The sequence below is a fragment of the Platalea leucorodia genome, assembly GCF_965183815.1.
Source record: "Platalea leucorodia genome assembly, chromosome: 7".
Taxonomy (NCBI): domain Eukaryota; kingdom Metazoa; phylum Chordata; class Aves; order Pelecaniformes; family Threskiornithidae; genus Platalea; species Platalea leucorodia.
Window position 1 is genome coordinate 8769427 of NC_138829.1, and position 21593 is coordinate 8791019.

The 21593-nt window shown below is 42.4% G+C and overlaps 1 protein-coding gene across 4 annotated transcripts in view; it reads left to right on the forward strand.

The window, feature by feature from the left end:
• The window catches only part of SYNE2 (spectrin repeat containing nuclear envelope protein 2), a 199851-nt gene that overhangs the window by 119182 nt on the left and 59076 nt on the right, over positions 1 to 21593 (forward strand). For all 4 annotated transcript variants that reach the window (XM_082317899.1, XM_082317896.1, XM_082317897.1 and 1 more), the window contains 17 exons: positions 2204 to 2437; positions 4286 to 4453; positions 5494 to 5619; positions 6569 to 6681; positions 7154 to 7295; positions 8244 to 8375; positions 8955 to 9107; positions 9365 to 9574; positions 10703 to 10804; positions 11824 to 11943; positions 12113 to 12313; positions 14111 to 14284; positions 14862 to 14993; positions 16937 to 17133; positions 18224 to 18356; positions 19283 to 19465; positions 19916 to 20062. In XM_082317899.1, coding sequence (XP_082174025.1) covers positions 2204 to 2437; positions 4286 to 4453; positions 5494 to 5619; positions 6569 to 6681; positions 7154 to 7295; positions 8244 to 8375; positions 8955 to 9107; positions 9365 to 9574; positions 10703 to 10804; positions 11824 to 11943; positions 12113 to 12313; positions 14111 to 14284; positions 14862 to 14993; positions 16937 to 17133; positions 18224 to 18356; positions 19283 to 19465; positions 19916 to 20062 — 2667 coding nt within the window. The remainder of the gene's footprint in view (positions 1 to 2203; positions 2438 to 4285; positions 4454 to 5493; positions 5620 to 6568; positions 6682 to 7153; positions 7296 to 8243; positions 8376 to 8954; positions 9108 to 9364; positions 9575 to 10702; positions 10805 to 11823; positions 11944 to 12112; positions 12314 to 14110; positions 14285 to 14861; positions 14994 to 16936; positions 17134 to 18223; positions 18357 to 19282; positions 19466 to 19915; positions 20063 to 21593) is intronic.

Genomic DNA, 21593 nt, shown 5'->3' on the forward strand with positions numbered 1-21593 from the left:
TTGCAGAGAACACCAAGCTGAGTGGGGCAGCTTACACACCTGAGGAACAGGATGCCATCCAGAGGGACCTAAACAAGCTCAAGAAGTGGGCCCATGTGAACCTCATGAGATTTAACAAGGCCAAGTGCAAGATCCGGCACCTGGGTTGGGACAACCCCTGGTATCAGTACAGGCTGGGGGATGAAGGGATTGAGTGCAGCCCTGCCAAGAAGGACTTGGGGGTACTGATGGACAGAAAGCTGGACATGAGCCGGCAATGTGCACTCACAGCCCAGAAAGCCAACCATATCCTGGGCTGCATCAAAAGAAGCATGGCCAGCAGGGCGAGGGAGGTGATTCTGCCCCTCTGCTCTGCTGTGGTGAGACCCCACCTGGAGTCCTGTGTCCAGCTCTGGGGTCCTCAGCACAGGAAGGACATGGACCTGTTGGAGCGGGGCCAGAGGAGGGCCACAGAAATGATGAGAGGGCTGGAACACCTCTGCTATGAGAAAAGGCTGAGAGAGCTGGGGTTGTTCAGCCTGGAGAAGAGAAGGCTCTGGGGAGACCTTATTGCGGCCTTTTGGTACTTAAAGGGGGCTTATAGGAAAGATGGGGACAGACTTTTTAGTAGGGCCTGTTGCGATAGGACAAGGGGTAATGGTTTTAAACTAAAGGAGGGTAGACTTAGACTGAACACAAGGAAAAAAATTTTACGATGAGGGTGGTGAAACACTGGCACAGGTTGCCCAGAGAGGTGGTAGATGCCCCATCCCTGGAAACATTCAAGGTCAGGTTGGACAGGGCTCTGAGCAACCTGATCTAGTTGAAGATGTCCCTGCTTACTGCAGGGGGGTTGGACCAGATGACCTTTAAAGGTCCTTTCCACCCCAAACCATTCTATGATTCTGTTTGTCAACGGAGCCATGGTAACGGCCCACTCCACGGTGCTTCCGTGGCGCCTCCATGGTCTCAGTCTTGGCAAACAAATGCATCGTGTGCATGAACACCTGTGCAGATGGTATGGGTTTGTTTTATTCAACTAATTTGACTATCTATCTGCTTCTATTTCTGTAGAGGAAGGGGATAAAGTTTACTGCAGTAACAATGTCTAGCTGGGGAGGGGCAGAGCACGCCATAAGTGTAAACTAAATGCTTATGTACGCATACATGTGTGACAGAAGGGTGTCATGCACAATATTATACATGTATAATGGTTTTTTATTTAAATGAATGAACTAAAACAAACAGGCTTAGAACTAGAGCTGGAAATTTCAGGTGGAGGTTGAAGTAAACTGGTGCTTTTTTATTTCTTCAGTCATGTATACCTCAACAGACATATTTAGACTGTTCGGGGATTTACTTTCTATGTTTAATGGCACTGTCCCATACTATTAAATTAAGTAAGATTAAAGTAAGACATTGATAGCTGATACAGTGCATTTCTGATTTTCTGCAAATCTAATTTTAACACGGAGCTTGTGCACTACCACTGACCATCTCAGTTGCCTGAATGTACGCTCTAGAGCCGTGGGAGAGGACAGGTAGTTTTGTTCTTGTGGTGTCGTGCTTGATTTACTTACTAAGTACCAGTATTTGCATGTGTGGAGGTATATACCTACCTGTATAGCCTTCCAAGCAACTGCTGATATTGCCAAGCACTTTAGACTTCTTATTACGGAAGTGTGCAATATTGCTTCTTAAAGGAGGACAAAGAAGAAGAAAGACTTACACAAGACATACTTAAAAATACACCATTTTTTTCTGCATGAGCTAGAGCCCGAATAAAGCATATTGGACTGTTGGAACTGAACATGCAAGTAGTTTATAAGCGTTGCCCAACAGCTTGCTTTGCAGCTTTAAACTGCATTACTTTTACATCTACCTCCCACAGAAAAACATCTCTCCTCAGGGGAGAACTGGTTAATGGTGAGTCATCCCACTTCCTGTGCGCTCAGGTGGACCTGGGCAAATGCAAATCGCTGCCTGGAAACCTGTTACACCAGATCCTGGATCGCCTGGCTGCTGAGTTTGCCTTTCTTTTTCTCTTCTCCTTTTTTTTTTCTTTTTTACTTTTTTTTTTTTTTTTTAAATCTGGGGGCACAGTGGCAGAGTGGTTTCGGAGCTCTGTGAGTGTGAAAGTTAAACATTTCCCACTGGTAAGGGGAGGGGAAAGAAAGAAAAAACCAGATAGATAACCGCGTTTCTTTCATGTGCTTTGCTTCAGAGCGACACGCCACCTCCTGTCCCCAACGCTACCCGGAGTTCTCGAGGGAAAGCTGGAGACTCGGAGGAAGCGGTGGATGGCAGTAGGCCTGAGCCAGAAACGATCCTCCAGGTGTGCCAGGCCCAGGTTGCCGAGCTGGAACAATGGCTAGACAAAACTAAATTGTCCCTGAGGTCAGACCCCCAAAGCCCCAAAATGCAGCAGATGGTGGAACTGCAGCTTGCAGATTGCCAGGTAAGACAGAGCGGTCAGTTTGCTGCTGCCATCCAAATGAGTTGCCCTTCCCTGGGGGGTGTGTCTGCAGAAAAGCTGTGCTCACTGCTTCTCCTCTCCCTGCTTAATCGGCTTCATCACACTGTGCAGAAAACAGGTAACCGCTTGGCTTCAGTTTCAGGTGCAGCTTTCCAGGGGCTTACTTAAAATACCCATTTTTAGAGTTGGGATCTTTATATCCAGGGGGTTTCAGTTGAAGTCTTCAGTATTTTTAAAGCTTTGTTTTTCTTTGGATTATTCATGGCTCAATATAGTTTGAATCCTCTATTAAAAGGCAATTTTTCATTGGTCTCAATCATGATAGATCACCTAGAAGATAAGGAATATTTTTTTTCTTTTGACATTTTCACTTTCTATTTGATTTAAAAGACTGGTATAAGATAGCTTCCAAGCTGGTAAATTCTTCTTTTGCACTTTTTGCAAAAAGCTGCCAGCATAGGTAGAAAGATAGGGGCTTTTCCCCTGCCCTCTGTGAGCAGTGGCGATATTTGGACCTGCTGCCGTACTTCTAGGGCAGTCTCTTGCCCCCGATGGCAGCGGAAGGAAAGGAGTGGGTGGTACCTGTTGGTGGAAAAAGGATGGAGGAAAACAGGGTTAGTATGAGAGGTTGGGGTGGGTGGCAATCCTGGCACACAGCTTCTTTCTCTGGCATGCAGATTAAAAGAAAATGTGCAGGCATGCCACTTTTGAAGTTCCCTGTGGTGCCAGTGTGGCGTACCAGTTTGCTTCAAGGACTGAATCTACCTAAAGCCACAAACTTCACTCACCATGAAGGAGCCAATATCAAAATGTCCCCATTTTAAATTACTAGGAGACATTTCCAGTTGTTTTATTGTTGTCATTGGGTGGAGTTTTTTTAATAGAAACTGAGTCTATGCCAAGAAGTGGCTCTGGATTTAAGCTGTGATTCCACCAAGTGCTCGGGTGCTGAACTGTGTGGTAACGAGGATCCTGAATGCACCTAAGTAGCTGGCTGTGTCTGGATCCCATTCAGGGTCCGTGTCAGCATGGGCTTTGACAGGGCAGTTCCAACCAGTAAAAACAAGCAGGCTTCGGGCAGCTGTAAGCGCTGCTGAATTCCTGTCAGCTTTTAACAGTTTGGCTCAATGTTAAGATGTGAACTTGGCGGGGGGGAAGGTTTTTCTAAGCTAGTGAAGATCTACACAGGAAAATACACATAGCACGAAGCAGAAGCAGTCTCTAGATATGGACATATGATGTAAAGCAGTTAATTTATTGCAGTTGATTACTTTGTAGTTGAGCCATGGTACCTGTCTCCACACTCACCTTAAAAATATGAGTTTAAAGTAATGCAGAGATACACTTTGATTCACAGCAGCTTGAACCAAAAACCAGATCCCAATGGTTTACAATGGCCTGGCTGACACATGGTTACGTTACTACGTTTTGGTAATTCAGCATCATTCCTCCCAAAGGCTGATGTGATCAGTCTGTGCACTGCCTCCTTCTTCCCCAGCAGGGTGTGTTGTCTTCTTGGTTGCATCCAAATGGAGTCTTACAATTTCTGCTTTCCTCTTTTATTCCTACATATCTGAGTTAATATAACTTCCTGCAGAGGCTGTTGTTTGAAACAGTTTTAAGACTAACTCTGTATAAAATTTATGTAATTGTTCAGAATAAAAAGAGAGTATATTGGAGAAAATCTAGGGGGTTTGCAGCTATTTCTCTTTTTGCCTGTATGTTTCTATTCTTTTCAGACAGGGGAAGTGTGAGCATTGACTTCAGAATGTTATCAAGAAATGAGTGTTGTACTTCTAAGAATAAATAATTGACTGCTGTCCCTTCTAGGTGATGTTATCAGAGATTGAACAAAAGGTCCTTTCTTTAATGGAAGACTGTGGAGATAGTGCAGACTACCAACAAGAGACAGAGGCTCTTTCCTTGAAGCTGAAGGAAGTGAAGTGCAATTTGGAAAAAGTCCAGATGATGCTTCAAGACAAATACAGTGAAGAGCAGGTAAAGCATATGAATGCTATGCAGAGTGAGAGTGTCAAGGTGCTTTAATGTGCTGCAGTTGCAGAAGAACAGTTAGAGCTCACCATGTGAAGCAAGGAAGGGAGAAAAGTCAATCAGAAATGTCAAACTTGCTATTATTCTACTTTACAGTGCTGTATAATTATTTGTAGTTTGCAGCAAGTAGTGGATTTTTAATGAGTCTCTGAACACCTTTTCTGCTTTAAGTGCTCAGTGACAGAGGTCAAGATTTTGTGAGGAGCACAGGAAAAGGATAAATAGTTTTTTTGTTTTGGTTTGGTTTTTTAAGTGCCTTTAAAATGCCATGACATTTGTCTGTGACAGTATCACAGCAGAGCTGCCTTTAAGCAGTAACTTTCTCTTTGAAGAATGAGTAAATGGCGAGGGCAGTGACACTGCCAGCCCTCCTGCGCCACAGCTGCACACTCTTTGCTGAATTTCCCCATGGGTGAGACACTAACTCCCAGCTGCAGAGCTAATTCCCACTCTGTTGTGCAAGGGGCCAGAGAGGCCCACCTGATGTGTTTGTGTGAGAGCAGCCACAGTCACTCCGGTTCTGGAGGAGCACAGTCTAAAAGGGAGCTTGCATGTTCAAGGCGAGGAGAGAATTAGCGCTGGTAAAGGCTCCTGTTGAAATATCTCTGTGAGCACAGACAGATAGAAAATCCAGGTGCATGAGCAAATTTGTAAGCATAGATTGCACATCCCTGTAATTTGGTCAAACAATAAGAATGGAGGGTTAGTATCAATTAATCTGCTAACAGGAAAAGGAAAACAAGCCTTGTAATTGTCAGGGAGAGAAATGTGAGGACTTTAGCAGCAGGTTAGAATGGATCAAACTTTCAGTAAATGGGACTGGACAGAAATCTTTGCAGGAGAAGCAACTGTGTTTCATGCACTGCTGATTCTATGTATGCTAAGTCCGAGACAGCTTCACTTTTGCCATTTCCCCAAACTGCACCTGCGGGTTCTGACCTCTTGTCAGGACTGGAAGCCTTCCCACAACATGTCTCTCTTTACAGATTCACAACAGGGAGAGCATTGACCCAGAGCCCCTTGAGATCCTACACTCAAACGGCTCCAGCACGCCCCAGCTCGCCCTTGCTGAACAGCCGCTCATTTGGCACAATGGTTTCCAGCACCCACAGGTAATTCTCCTGCCGTCCAGGAGCCAGGCTGCTCCACATCCTCTGTGGGGGGCAGCTGCATTTATTACTTGCTGCAGTTTTCACTGTGGGATCAAGTCTGTCAAGGGCAGGTTTCAGTCACCTCTCTTCTCCAGAATTAAGGGAGTTTCTCAGGATGGAGAAAGGCCTCACCCCTAAAATCCCATGTCCAAAAGGTTTAGTAATACTGCAAAGCTGGATGGTACCCTAACACTTGCCTTGTATCATAATGATTCAGACGGCATCACCCATCCCTCCAATCTCCTATCTTTGAAGCACTGATGTATTATGAAATCTGAATCTATATATTGACGTTGCTTTTGAAGATGAAGTTGAAGCTAAAGCTTTATGAACATTTTCCCATGACCTAACTCACAATGACTTTTAAGGTTGTTGTTAACACAACAAAAAAATCCCATGATGTTCTGTGCTCTATAAACAACTTCTGTTTTGGTAACTGAAAATTAGCTTTTGCCCTTTTCATGCTATTAGAAAAGAGTTGGAGAAAATGATCCAGCCGGAGATGCTAAAATTGTTCACTTTTCACTCGACACTCTCTTTTTAACTAATGGAACTCAACCTCATATTTGAGCAAATCCCCATTTTCCCTTGCCTTTTTCTATGTATAAGGATGGCAGACAATGGCCTTTAAATTTCCATATGTGCATAATTTATTTCTGACTGATGGTTTTTGCTTTTAAAACTTTAGCTCAGACAGAAATATATTCCATAAAAATACACGTTTTCAGAAAATGGTTTGTTTGGTAAACTCATGTTTACACGTAAACTGCATTTTATTCTGATAGATGTATTCTTATTTTCTTTGCTAAACGAATTCATGTAAAATGTCATTGGAAAAGCACAATCATGGTTTCAGATTAATAGAGCACACACAACTGATTTTACTGTTCACTTTATTCTTTGTGCACAGGATCTGAAAGTAAAGGCAGCTGAGCAGAAAAGCCTCATTGACTTCATTGAGTCGTGCGTGGAAAAAATGCAGCCACAGTTTGAGGACAGCGTGACTCAGAAATTAGAATCAAGGTACAAAATAACAAAAGCAGTTACCAGATTCCGTGATGTAAAACTGCCTAAACCTGCTGAAACTTTGCAGTGGCACTGTTGGTTCTGTGCAGGGATGCGTGCCTTTAGAAGGAAAATTGCAGAAGCTGGGAGTTTTCTGCCATCAACAGTCTAGAGAAATGGAGTCTCATTTATGTGACAGCCCCCTTGATACTGGGCTGACTCCAGTGTTTAGAGTCAGTGTGATATCAGGCAGGGCTGACACCTGCCATAAACTAAAGCAGGCCCATCCGGAGGCATGCTGGTATCTCTGTTCACAGCCTTTGTTGTACAAATGGACAGAGCTTGGATTAAAGGTCATCCATGCCCTTGGTTTCACTCTGGTTTTGAGGCAGAAGCAATAGAAACTAATCTTATACAAGAAGTCTTACAAATCTAATTTTGCTTATTCTGCTTCAGTATTTGCCATTCTAACAATGTTTTCTCAATACAGCAATGGAGAATCTGGTCCAAAGAGCAAGCAGGCTGATCTCACCTTAGCTCCAAAGGACCAAACGGGTAATAAATGGCAATATTTACAACAAGAGCTGTCATCAAAGATGAAATCTCCTGTCTGCCAGCTTGTGGAACCTCAGGTCCGTTTAAGTTCAGTGAAACGCTCTCTGCAGGCAGTTGATTGTAGTAAAGATAGCAATTAGTGTATCTTCCTACATCATTGTATCATGTCTCTTCATCAGATAACTGAAATCTGTGCAGGCGTTCTCCAGAGGAAATTGTTACTGCATACTGTTTTCATGATTGTCTTTTCATTTTACTTTGAGGTAAATAATGTCTCTGAAGTAGTGACTACTAAGCGTAGTGTGGGAGCACATAAGTGAATCCTTGTACTTAACATTCAGACCAGATGTTATCTGCTTAATTCTTTCAAGAGAACTAAGAGAGTTAGCCAGCAAGCTCCTAGCTGATTTTCGGGGATGTGGGTTAAGTCTCAGTTCTTGCAAGTGAGAACATCTTGGTCAAAACAAATCTCTGGCTTAAATTTTGTTCTGCCATTCACCATTGTGTTCTCTCTTTCTCACATATCAAAAGCAGAGTTTGGACTGCAGCAAGAGCATGCTGTGTATTTATTCTGAACAGACTGCTGAATTTTACTGCTTGGACAAAACTATAATTTCTCTTATTGACAGCTTTGTTCACATTAAATTAGAATGACTAGATTTCCTGTTCTCTGAAATTACTGCATTACATGGAAGAATATCACTCATGTAAAAGGATGAATGTCGGCTCTTTCCGGCAAGACTTAAACTGCAGTGGGCAGCAGGGCTGCCTTAACACAAACTACAACTTGTAGCCCTTAAAGCTGGGAATCAGAGGCTCCTTTTTCAGTCAATCTCCCATCAGGACAGAGCCTACCCAACTAATTTTTGCCAGTAAAAGGGGAACTCTGCTATCCAGATGCTTTATATTAATGCCTTGAAACTTTCATTTTAATGCTTTTTGAGGGGAGTGTTAGCTAGTTGCCCATAGCCCTGTCTTCATTGGAGCTATTCACCTAATTGCAATGTTCTTTTTCCAAATGTTAGATTACAACAAAGATGAACATGCTGCCCCGAGGCACATTCGGTAGTGCAGGAACCCCAACTGTGGAAGAACTGAAAACTTACACTGTCCAGCTGGGAGATCTAAGCCAAGAAGCAAATGTGGTGCATGCACAGGTAAAATGGCATGTCCTAGCATTGCAAAAAATACCAGGGATTCTAGACACAAGACACTGTTTGGGCACTGGGAAACATAGCCAATAATCATATTATTGCAGGTGGCGTTCACTGTAGTGTAGCTTTTGCATCAGGTATGGACTATAATGTAGAAATCGGCTTAGGATTTTGAGAGGAAACACCTCAAGTTTCAGCTATGATACTTCTGCTACTTGAATCCAAAGATTTGCTAGTGTGGGTAAAACTCCTCAAACTGTATAAAGCAAGGAGCCTGTGAATGATTTCAGTAAATCTGCAGTATTGGAGCTGACAAGACAAATTGTGATGTGGCCATTCCTGAGATTAGAGACCTGTAAGACCACAGCCACTCCCAATACATAAAGAGTCATTGTCTCAGCTTTGGCTTTGACAGCTCTGAATATTACATGCATATAACTGACTCATCCAAGTCTGTCCCTCAGTATTTCATTAATTCCATTTTATTATTAGCTGACTGAACTTCTAACCTTACATGAGTGAATAAATCTTAGCCATGCCTTGAGTGAACGTGCTGAAAACTTCTGACTTGCCTTTACCCAGGATAATGTTGCAGAGGAAGTCTCTTCCAATTTGGACAGAAAATTGTTTGAGCTGCTTCTGGCCATCAGCCGATGCTTGAATAACATGGAGGAGATGTTAAACACCTCAGTCCTCTCCACCGAAGAGGCAGCTGTGCAGCAGGCTCTTTATGAGGTAACTGTCCTAAAGTATCCAGGGAAGGAGAAACCCCAGTGGATTTCTATTACAACAGAATATATATGGCCTGATATTTCCTTTCTGTTTTGCTGGTATTATTCAGGAATAACACGACCAAACTTTTTGGTGTTGCACAGATTTGGGCCTATGGCTTTTAGCAACAATTATCAACTTGAGTCCTGCTGCCTTTTACAGGCAAGAGTCCTTGGACAGAGACCATTTTCACGCATGTTATCTTTCTTTCAACCCTTTAGACTCTTTCTGTCGAGCTGCAAAAACTTCACACTGATCTGAGTGATAAAAAGGACGATCTTCTAAAGTCTATTAGCTGCGCTGGTGGGAGCACAGATGTGTTCTGCGAGTGCTTTAACAACTTGCAGGCACGGCTCGAACAAACTCAAGCTGCTACTGCTTCGAGGAGCAACTCAATGAAAGCTGGGCTGGATCATAATAGCAATTATCAGGTACTCCACTGCCAAATGCACATCTTGTTTCACAGCATCTGTTAGACTTGTCAGTGTTAATGCATTTGGGTTACAGATGAGCAATCTATAATGGGCTTTCTTTTTTTTTGGTACTAAACAAACTTGTCTTGACCTCTCAAGAAGCAAATTAATTTTGCTGTTTACAGTGCTGTTTGCAATGCTGCCTACCTTAGAGGCCTTGATCACAGTAGAAAATTTGCATGCAGAAAGGATGGAAGTAACCTGGGATCCCATGCACGCTGAGCTACAGGCTAAAGCAAGTTTCTGTGTGTAGGGATTAGGCCAAGGAGGGTTTCGTATATTCTTTCTGCTTCTGTGTGGACTCGGGGGAGGCAGCCTTCTTCCCTTTTGGTGCCATGTCTGGCACTGGGCTACTTTTAGCTCCATATTGGAGGTTGATTTGACCCTTTGTATTTACTGTTCCTTTAGATTTTGTGCCACAGTAGCAGAGGCCATAGTTTTGCAAATTTGCATTTTTTTGTTCTTTTTTGGAAAAGCAGATAGTGAGAAACTTTTCTGTAGATTCTCATGATGGGCCAAATCTACTAGCTGTTGCTGGAAAATATTCAGATCAGGTATTTAGGATGAAGTAAGGAAAGAAGAGCCTGGTCTTTGAAATACAGTTTCCAATGCCCAGCAAAACTCCAGCGTGCTCATCATCTGCAAGTCAGCCTAGCTCTTTACTGCTGAATAATAAAACAGTTCCTTTGAAGAACACTGGGATGTTGTCTCCAAACAGTAGCCCGACTAGCCTTGCAGTGTTTACTTATGCAGAATCCATGGAGCTCCATCAGTTGCCAATAATGGGCTCATTTTCTCATTTTCGGAAGAGAAGAATTTGTTTCTCTGTAGGTTTCACAGATTTTTACACTCATAGAGGATCATTGTGACAGAGTAATCTGCTTTCTTACCCTACACAGACTACAGAATTTCCCTCTCTAAATTACTGCTTTAAGCCCATAATGCACGTGCTTTATTTTGTTTTTTTAAAGAAGAAAAAAGTTCTTTTGCTGTAAGAGGTAACCCTTTTGTTTGCTGTGCAATTTTGTCTCGTCATTACTATATTCCTGATATGTCATGTACTTCTGATGTTTGTTTCTTTTGCAGAATGAAACCAGGCTGCTCTATGATCAGTTAACTGAGAAAAAAGCTACTCTGCAGCAATGCTTGAATGCAATACGTGGACATAATGTTTCTGAACAGCTTCAGGTAGTTTCATTCGAAGGAAAGGAGAGGAGAAGCTCACAGTATTAGCTATTATTTCCAGTTTTCTGCAATCTGTTAAATTTCCTATTTTCTAAAGTTTGAGTCTCAGTTAGGTTTTAAGAATGGGGGAAGGAGAGAGTTCAGTTTTTGCCACTTTTTGTTATTTTACTACACCCCAGTCCACAGTCAGACCTAACTCAAGTCCTTTCGGTAGCTGGAGTGGAGGAACCAGTCTCTCCACAACCTCTCAGAGCAAATACACCCCACACTATGGCATGGAGGAAAAAGGGCTGCACAGAGTACAGCACTTCACGTTATGCCTTTTGTATGCAAAACTAGCTTTTCTTAGTGGGAACAGGACTCCAGTATTTATATCTACTTGTTCAGCATTTATGAGCGCTTTATCGTATGTCATTTGACCAGTTAAGCTATTTTCTTCGACCTTCATAGGGATTAGCAGAGAATTAAAAATGAACAGACTGCATGTCCTCCCCAGAATGGTCATCGGCCATCTATCTACTTGTTGGTGAAGCAAAGAGGGTGTCCTGAAACTTTTTTGTTACAGGCTCATAACCTTGTTTATAGGCATAATTTCCTGCCAGGCTGAAAGCTATGTTCAGAACTGCTGAATCCCCTAGCAGGGACTGCTGCCTGAGATATATTCTGTCAAGTAACCACTCTTGAAAAAGGAATGCCAGAAGTACATAGCTTCCCTTCCTCCAGAAAGAACCTGTCTCAATCCATCCCTGACTGAGTCTTTCTGCTTCATAAGAAAAAATGGTATTTTCTGAGTCTGTGATTCCTTTGAATGGCTGCTCTTGAATTAATAAACTGAAATGCATGTTGAATGTTGGGCTGAGACACAAGACCTGAATTCCCTTCCTCGCTCTGCCATGTGAACGCAGTAAGCTGTGTCATGAACAGTCTTGCCTATTTAGCTTATAAGCTCGTTGGATCTTGGGGTCTCTTTTTGGACTTATGCACAGAACTCTTCCTAATAGTTTATTTTGTCCTTAATTCAGAAAACTGATGCCTGTGCTTTGGAGCTGGAAAAGTTTGAAAACCAAGTAGCAAAATTGAGAGGCTATGGGGAAAGATTTCAGTTACCTATCACCTTAATCCAGGAAGCTTATAAATTAGAGGTAAGAGTACAGTACAGTTTCCACTTACTCAGCAAGGTTTGATTCTTCTAAGCAAGGTATTTTTAGCATCAAAAGGCTGATGGTTATTTTGCATTCTGGGAATGTGTGGGGGGGGTTGTAGGATTCATTTCTGTCTTCCATGAATCACTAAACTGTGTTTACATTGTAGGATGTTTTGGATGACATGTGGGGGATTCTGAAAGCAAAGTACGTGGAACTGAACTCTCCTTCCATCAGTGAGAGCCAGTATGAGGACTTACTTCATGGATTTGCAGAGCTAGTAGCTATTGGACGAGAGAAGATTGCCCAAGATCCAAAGCAGCTAACGAGAAGCAGAACAGCTCTACAGTCTCACCTGGAAAATCACAAGGTATAAGATGCTTATCACAGCCCTGCTCAGATCGGCATAGCAGGAGCACTGTTTTCTGTGACTGGTTTCTCTCCAGTGTTATAGAGAAAAATAACTAACTCATAGCATAGGGGAGGAACTGGAGTATGTGCAGAAAACAAAGCAAAGTTTTTCAGTAGACCAAAGTAGGACGCACTAAAATGTGAGAGAGAGGTTGTTATTACAACTGCAGTTTTGGTGATAAATTAAGATCAAGATTTCAGTTTTGTCAGTTTAATACTACTTTGGCTTACCTCAGAACATATTGATATGTGAGCAAAACGCATGTCCTTCTAATTACTGGTAATAAATCAGTAGTGAGGTTCCTGAAGTTGCTGTCTAGCAACTGGGAGTTGAGCATTCTGAAAATTCTGAAAGGCATTCTGTGCTGTTATGACCTGATGGAGGAAACTTACCCATAACAGCTACTTTGCCATAGGGAGGATAGTTTAGATCCTCCCCTTGGCAGCCCGGTGTCCCCTGTACCCAGCTGCTTGATGGGAGATGGCTGAGAATGCACCTGCATCCTCACTGTCCTGCCACTTGGCAAGAAGCCCTGGCCAATGCTAGTCACTCGAAGATGTCTCTGTCGTGTCAATGCCTTGATTTAACTGCTCCACATAGCTCAAACTTCTTTAAGCATTGCTTCAGGATGCTAAGCACTGCAGACTGCTACTCCAGAGTCATAGGAATTGTGTTTGTCACTCACAAATTGCCCTTAGCAAAGCAAAATGTTAGGAATTTATTTACAAAGGAAAACAAATAATCTATTTCTAGTCCACATATATATACATTGATTTACAAAAGCAAAAGAAAACTGCCATTTTCCCTGCCCTGGTTATCAAGACTTATCAGGATGCTCACACAGCCTATGCCTGGGGTGTGGTCCTTAAGTGAAATTCTTGTACTAGTTATTAGTTCTTAGTGAAGAAGATCTTGATTGAAGAGTGTGGTCTTAAAACCTCGAAGCTGTTTTGTGGGGGAAAGTGTTCTGTTGAGATTCAGACATTTCCCAAGAGCTCGTCTGAGCTGTAACTAAATCAAACTGTTACCCAGTTACCCCAAAGGATTATTGTGCCCTACCTACTACTTAGGCCTTAGAACTGCTAGTACCCTTGGTGCTTGGAGTCACCTCCCATCCAGGTAAAACAAACTGGATAATGGCTGTCTGGTGATAACTAATTCACGCTAAACTATGAATTTATTTATAGTTAAACTCTTCCTTCCATCATCTTCCTACAACATCTTTATATTTCATATGAACTGAAGGTAAAAACGTAGATTTTTTTTTTTTTTTTAAATATATAAATGAAAATAGCATATGCAACTCATCTGCACCAGGGGAGGTTTAGAGTGGACATTAGGAAGCCTTTCTTTACCGAGACGGTGGTCAAACACTGGAACAGGCTTCCTAGAGAGGTGGTTGATGCCCCAAGCCTGTCAGTGTTTAAGAGGCATTTGGACAATACGTGCTTTAACTTTTGGTCAGCCCTGAAGTGTTCAGGCAGTTGGACTAGATGGTCGTTGTAGGACCCTTCCAGCTGAAAATATGCTATTCTGTTCTATTCTATCCTATCACTGGTTCTTGACTAACGGTAAAATGATCAGTAACTGCCCATCTTGGGGTGATGCGGAATTTGGGTAGAAGGCCCCTGAGTCCACCTATTAGAGACCCTGAAACTGGCTACTCTTCTCAGTGAGTCATCTCTGTCTTCTTCATACTCCTGCTGTGGGTGTGTGATCTCTCTTAAAGACTAAGCTGTAACTTGTTTTTTTCAGGACTTTTTCCACAACCTCATGACCCACATGGCTTTCATGCAAGCATTTTCCAAGAGAGTGACTCCCGCTGTCCTACAAAAGAGAGAGGAATTCTGGAAAGAGCTGGTGAATGAAGTCAAGTTGCTGGAGCAGAAGGCCTGCCAGTATGGTATACACTTAGAGAGCCTGTTAAAGGTAATGAGTCAAAAGAAACCCAGAGTGAAAGCTGGAGGAACCATCTAGGGGAACCTTTTCCGCACCAGTGATTCTTTGGCTAGTAGTTGTCCTTTCCTGTCTCCATTGGACAGCAACAGTCTATTGTTCTGTGTGTGTCAGTAAATTGACTTTTTTCCTTGAAAACCTCTGATATTGGAAATTTCAGCCCATTACTCTGACATGGGTAGGACCTTGTGACTTTTTGCAGTAATTTTTGAGTGCCTGGACTGACAGGAGAGCCATTTAAAGCACAAAAATACCAGCACCACTTTAAAATAAAACCTGAAAATTGATCTTAAAACACGCCTAGAGAATAAAAAATTAAGTATACCACTTTAAAATAAGAAACCTTGAAGATACTAGAGAATTAACTAATTAATTAATCTGTGGTGAAATCATGTCTCACTTTAATATTTCCATATTGTTCACCTATTTTCATGTTCTGTTTCATTAAAGTAAGAGTTGCTGATGCTACAATAAGCGTTAAGGCCTCAGTTTGGTGTAGCAAAAATGCAGGTAGATGTGTGTTATGTTAATGATGCAATGTATTTTTTAGGAATGGATGGAATTTGATGATGAATGCCTAGTTTTCAGTAAGGAGTTAGAGGCACTTGCCTCTACATTGCCTTCTGTGAATTTGGTTGAAGAAACAGAAGAAAGATTAATGGAAAGGATTGCACTTCTGCAGGTATTCATGTGTCTGTCTCTGATTGGTTTTCTTTGTGGATCTGTAGAGCTTTGTGCCCTTGTGTGGATGCAAGCTGAAAGCTTACTTTTATAAGTAGCAGGAGATCGGGCTGCTAATTTCAGCCAGGGGCTGTAAGTTCTTAAGTGGGAGTAATGACAATAGCTACTTTAGCACTTGGTCTTCAAATGCAAATATTTGGGAGAAGATAGTGTGCAGGCTACATGGATCCCAAGAACAGTAGGGAGCCTTGGAGTGAACACAGAGCCACTTCTCTGTAATTCAGGAATGATTTTCATGCCATGATTTAAAACTTATGGAAGAGGAGAATCAACCCAGTGCCTTCAAATATCTGAACCCCTAGTTGCAATAGAAGGTCTGCAGGTTTACCAGCTCCTTTTAAAACCCTGAGAATTCAAAATAAGATGTCCTGATTTCCATCATAACAAATTGAATAAAATTCCTTTTGTATAGAATGGCAAAGAGACTCCTGGTTTGTTCCCAGCTGCATCTCTGATGGCAGAGCTACACCTTTATTTAGAACCTCAAGTCCAGTTGGAACATTTTATCTATATTTTGAACACATTTGAATATAAGGATATGAAAGCAGTCTTTCTGGTTGTTTTATAAAATTAAGAAGAAATAGTGTTCAGTAAACTTCGTGATGTATCTTCAGAGAGTGCTCTGCGTTCCTCACAGGTTTGTCCTTTCTCAGTCTTCAGAGGACTCACTCTATTAGAAATTTTGGAATTAGTGAGTCTTTGGGTCTATATTGAGTCCAGTTTGATATTTAGATTCATAGACTATTAAGGCAAAAAGGACTACTGTGTTTTAATCTAGTTGACTGTATGAAAGAGATCATTGGATGTTCCCAGAAAATTCTGAGCTACAGTAAAGCTTTTGAAATAAATCAACAGTAGATATTTAGAATGACAGTGGCCCTCTGGTGTTTTTGATGCCTGTGACACTGAGACAGGAGACATGCAATATTTGCATAGCCGTTGATTGCAAAGCTGCCTGGTTCGCTTCTGTTTTTTTGAGTTCTTAACTAGCTTTTCACTCTTAAGTCTTTATTTGTCTTGAAAGACATAAGAAAAAAAGTGGTAAGGCTTTAGAAGGTGCTTTTGGGGGAGTCCCAGCACTGGAGCTTCACAGTTTCAAGGACAGAGCATAATAAAATTCTCTGGGGTTTAACTCCTGTGAGAGAAATATCCCTATTAATAATATTATACAAGCCCTTATGCCTGGAGAGAAGTGAGATACTTGCACATCACACAATTGCTATTTTCTGTCTTCTTCCTAGGACTTATCTACTTTCTGTTTTATTTTTTTGTCTTTTTTTTCCTTTTCTCATTTTGATCTTCCAGTGAATTGTAGCAATGGTAAAATGATGCTTTGTTTTTATTCAGCTGTCTAAGCAAACCAGACCATTCCTATGATGTCTTTTACTTCATGTCTTCACTGTTCAGTCTTCATTCCTCCCTGCCACCATTATTCAATAATTATCCCAACAGCTTCCTTCAAAACACTGGTAACATTTTTTTAAATAGGATAGCGCCAGAAGGCCCCTAAGAACGGGAAGGCAGTACCTTTCTGCTGGGGACAGTCAAATGTTTGGACAATACAGCTAGATCTGATAGAGAGTGTTTGTCCATTGCTTGAGGTTTACATGTGTCAAAAAAGCCCATCAAATCATAACACAGTTATTCTGATAATGTATGAAATTATATTGAGATCTGTCTTGATCTATCCAGAGGAAACAAAAAAAACCCAACCTGTGTCCCTTTTGCATGTAATGAAGTACAGATTCCTTCCATTTGGAAAATAAAATACATGACAGAGGAAATGTGAGATTAAGAAGTTAGAACAAATGATATGTGTTTTACTAGCTGTGTTTTCAGTTTTTAAAATATTAATTGTTTTGCAAACTTCCCATATTCTGATAGCAAATCAAAAGCAGTGTTGATGAAAAGCATGCCAGGCTGTACCAGATGGTGAAAGAAGGCAAGAAATTGCTGACTGCTGTGAGCTGTCCAGAAATAAGAAGTCAGATTGGGAAGCTGGAAGAGCAGTGGTTGTCTTTAACCAAAAAAGTTGGCCATGAACTGCACCGACTTCAGACGTTACTCAAACTCTTGGTCAGGTGGGTATAACTCAGAAAGCAATTAGAGATATCAGCTAGAAATTAGTTTCTGACCTTCTGTAGATGTATTTTCTGAAATATGACAGCGAATTAATATATAACATAGCACCTTTAACTTAAAAATGAGAAAAAGAAAAAAAAAAAAGAAGTGAAAAGAAAAGTGGCCCTTTATTACACAGCTGATCTTCTCTCACTGTATAGACAAGTGTTTCACTTCCTGCTTACTTTTGTAGGAAAAATATTTTGATTGCTTCCATTGCAAAGTCAGTGCATCTAGGTGAGAGTTAGCTGCATCATGCTGAAGTTTGTACGTTGGAAGTGTTAACAGAAGCTCTAATGATGCTGTCCTAAGCATTTTGTCCTGCTACGAATGCAAGCTAGCCTTGATTCCCATGCAAAGGCATAATGCGCCTGTCTGTGCACGTACACTATCCAACTTAGAAACATTCAAGACCTGGCTGAAATGCTGCCCCAGCTTGTGTTTTGAAGCTCTACAAAGAGGAAGGACCCAGGCATGCTCAATGCTTTCACATGGCCCAAGCCAACTGTCAATGCAGTCCTGGCAGTCAGGTGGAGGCAGTTTGGGGCTCTACAGCCCAGTCCACCAGCTGATGTACCAAGCTCAGCTCTCCCTGGACCTGGTCTGTGTGCTCTGAGCTCAGGCTGGCTGGACCCATAGTGTGGACAGAGCATGCCAGTGTTTGTTGGTATTTACCCCTGCTGTGTATTCCGCACCATATCTTGCAGTGTGCACAATCTCCTCTGGTGGCTTTGGCCTTCAGCAAAGCTCTTTTCACCCATGTAAGCTTGTCCTGGCAACTGCTGGGTGGATACAGAAAGAGGATTTTTTCAGGGAGAGCAGACCAGCTGAAAAGAGCTGATAGGAACAGTCTCGTGTGTACCTCCAGCAGAACTGCTGTGCTGCACATCGATCCATGCTGTAGCCATGCTTCTGCAGGGTTATGTAGCAGGATGGGTGCCAGAATAGCACATGCCTCCTCACAGAGAGGAAGACAACTTGGAGGGTAAGAAATGTATCCTAGACTCAGCTAAGAGATGTATGTTTGTGTGTTTTGTTTTCTCCTTGTAGCTACAACAGAGACTCGGAGGAATTAATGAAATGGCTGGATTCTGCTCAGCAGAGAATGAAATTTTGGAAGGAGCAGTCTCTCAACGTGTCACAAGATCTTCCCACCATCAGGGATAACATCAACAGCTTGTTTGTAAGTCAGTTCTCCTGCCAGATTGAGATAAGACATCATGACTTCCAGTGAAAATGACCCTTTTGAGTGGTTTTTGTATTTATTTACCACAACCCAGAAGCTTCCCACAGAATATAGCACTGAATGGCTTTGTGCCCCAGAGCCAACCCATTATCTGTGTGGGGAACCATGAGGATGGGAGGCCACCAAAGACCTTCCTTCAGATTGTGAGGCCAGCCAGAATGCATAAATCAGAATGGAATCCTCTTGTAATGAGCTCCCAACTGCAACACATCACAGCCCAGCCAGGATCTCCTATGCACCTACAGTGTAATAGCATGGTTTCCGTCTTGTTCCTGATGCCAAATACCAGATACAGCAGTTCAGCCAAGCTGATGGGCTATTTACCAACTGAATCTGGAGTGTGGGCTCAGGGAGCAGGGGTGAAGACAGTGGGGCTGTGAAGATGATGACCCGAAGTCAGGGAAGAGAAACATGCTGAATTGCATTTCATGTCTTTCCCTGCCTCCCAGTGCTGTGCTCCCCTTGCATGACTAGCCAGGAGGTTCCACCCCAGTGTGAGGCCTGACAGAGGGAGTCTTGCATAGTGAGAAAGCAAAGCATCATTAAGGTTGGACTGGTAGGTGTGAGCTGGCCAGAGACTCAAGGACTGGGGTTGCTCCGTGGACCTCTGTGTGAAGTGGGGATCAGGATATTCCCAATCCCTGTGGAGCAAAAGGTGGCATTCAGCATTGTATCAAGCTGGGCAGAAAAAGGCCTTGCCTGCTGCCAGAACATGTTGAGTTTAGGTTTTCTGAACTTTACAAACTTGCTAAAATCTTTTTGTTGAGGCAGTTCATCTTGTGACTGAAAACCTGGTTTGTCTTCTTTATTTAAATAGATACATAAATATTTACCCTCTCTTAAATTTCTCCTGTACACCTCAGACATTCGCTAAGGAAGTTGATGAAAAATCTTCGCTGAAGTCATCTGTGGTGAGCACTGCCAACCAGCTCTTTCACGTGAAGCAAGCTGATACTGCAGCACTTAGGTCATCTTTGGCAAAGTTTGAGCAAAAATGGGGAGAATTGATTATACAGCTCCCAGCCATCCAAGAAAAGCTTCACCAGGTGAGGAGAAACTCTGCTGCCATCTCTCAGTTCAAGCTAAATAATCACTTTAAAATGTTGCTGCTGGGATTCAGACGGCTGCTGCATAAGGCCCGCAAAGCACCTCTTCCCTAATTAGCTGTCTGTCTTGCTTTCAGAATATCCCCAGTGTTGTACTGCAGTTTAATTATTGCAGTGTTCTTCCTGGGCTATTTTGCACATATCTATCATCTTTACAGTTTTATATGAAAGTCTGTTACAATTAGAAAGAAGTTTATTTCAAATTTCTGAATTCTTGAACTTTTCTTAATTTAAGTCGTATGCCCCTCTGGAGCACAGGGCTCACTTTCAAGTTCATACCCTGATAATTGCAATTATAGTGCCTGAGCCTTTCTAAAAATACAGATACCATCTTCCTTGATATTTCTAACAAGCAGAGTGTAGAGGATTCATTATATGCTTTACCCCCAGCTTCAGATGGAAAAACTTTCATCGCGGGAAGCTATTGCTGAACTAATGACCTGGCTGGACCATGTGGAACAACAGCAGGGACATGAGGAGCCAATAAATTCACAATGTAGTGCTGCCCAAGTCAGAAGCCTCCTTCAGAAGTACAAGGTAAATGGGAAGCTGTAAGTCCAGGCCTTCTGCAAGGTGTTTGGCTGTAACAAGGATGGAAACAGCCTACAGGCACTGTCATATCCTTCACGTTGCTCTCAGGAGGGTTCCTCAGTCTCAAAGGTGCCTTAACATCTTCCTTTATAAAAACCTTTTACTTCCATGACGCACAAAATGCTGCCAGCCCTGCAATACAGCTACTGCCTGCTGTGCTATAATCTCCTTTTCCTCATGCTGTCCCATCTGTCTCGCTTGTTCTCTCTCTTACATTTAGATTATAAAGTGTGTTGAGCAGGAAAGCTTTGCTTCCTTAGGAAGATGGACTCTGTGTTTGTGCTGTGTTTTAGTCTGCCTTTTCAACAAAGTATACTTCGTAATTTTGGAGCTTCATAGCCAGGATTCATTTAGCTAGAGAACGGCGTTTTTGAATATTATGTTTCATAAAAAGAGATAACCTGCTAGGAAAGAGGGACAAGATGAACATCCCTGCAGAGAGAGAGTCTGCAGCAGACTCTTGTCTCTGTTCAGATGCTAAAGCACCAATGGCAGATGCTGATTGCCCCAGCCACAGGAAGGATTCAAGCCATGCTTGTACCTCCATAGATGCTAGGGAGCCCAGTCTCAGGGCACGAATGCCTACAAACCCATATTTTGCTCTGGCCTTGCAGAGCTACCGAGTGGTGCTCTGGGCTCAGACAGGAAGACAGTTCTCAGTCTGCAGCTGCAGTTCTCAGACACTTTGGCACTGCATGTAAGGCAAGTGCCAACGTAAGCATTTCTTTCAAAGTGCCTTAGTATAGCAGATGTATAACATTTTGGTGTATATCAGTTGGATTTGGAAGTTGGAACATGTAGGTGAGGTGCTGTTTTTAACCCTTTGGATTTTTAGAGATCAGTTTGTAGGTGTGCCTTCTGCACTTGTCAGCAACGTGGGCATGTGTATGCTGAGAAGAAAGCTGAGATGAGGGTCACGAATTGCTACAGGGAAGCAGCTACGGCTTCAGTACCTCTGCTGTGGTATTCCCTGGTTGCTTTTTTCTGGGTGCTACTGTATACAATGAGGAGCCGTTTCCTTCCCTCTTCTCCTAAGGCCTTCTGAAATAAAAAGGCATTCCCTTATGTTGTTCTCACTTTGCGCGTAGTTTCTCACTCGTCTCTGTGGGCAAGGACACTGGTGCTTCAGGACACTTTTTCCTCCCAGATATTCTGATATTCTGTTCCGATATTCTGTTCTGATACCAGATACTTTGATAAAGGAGCACAAGCTCTTGTCTGCAGTTGTCTGTGAGTCGCAGGAGTGTGGGAAGGCCTCGGTCTTAGCCTAATCTGGGCCCATGGCGGTGTGATGGTATTGTCCAATGGATAAAGTACTGGGTCTGGTACCCCTAGGTTTTATTCCCTGCTCCGGCACTAGCCTGTTCTTACCTTGAGCTACCCACGTAATGATAGTGATTTTCTGCAAAAGTTTCAGTGGATGGAAATAGCTACACAAATATAGAATGGTAAAAATTGAGAATTATTCCTACAGCCA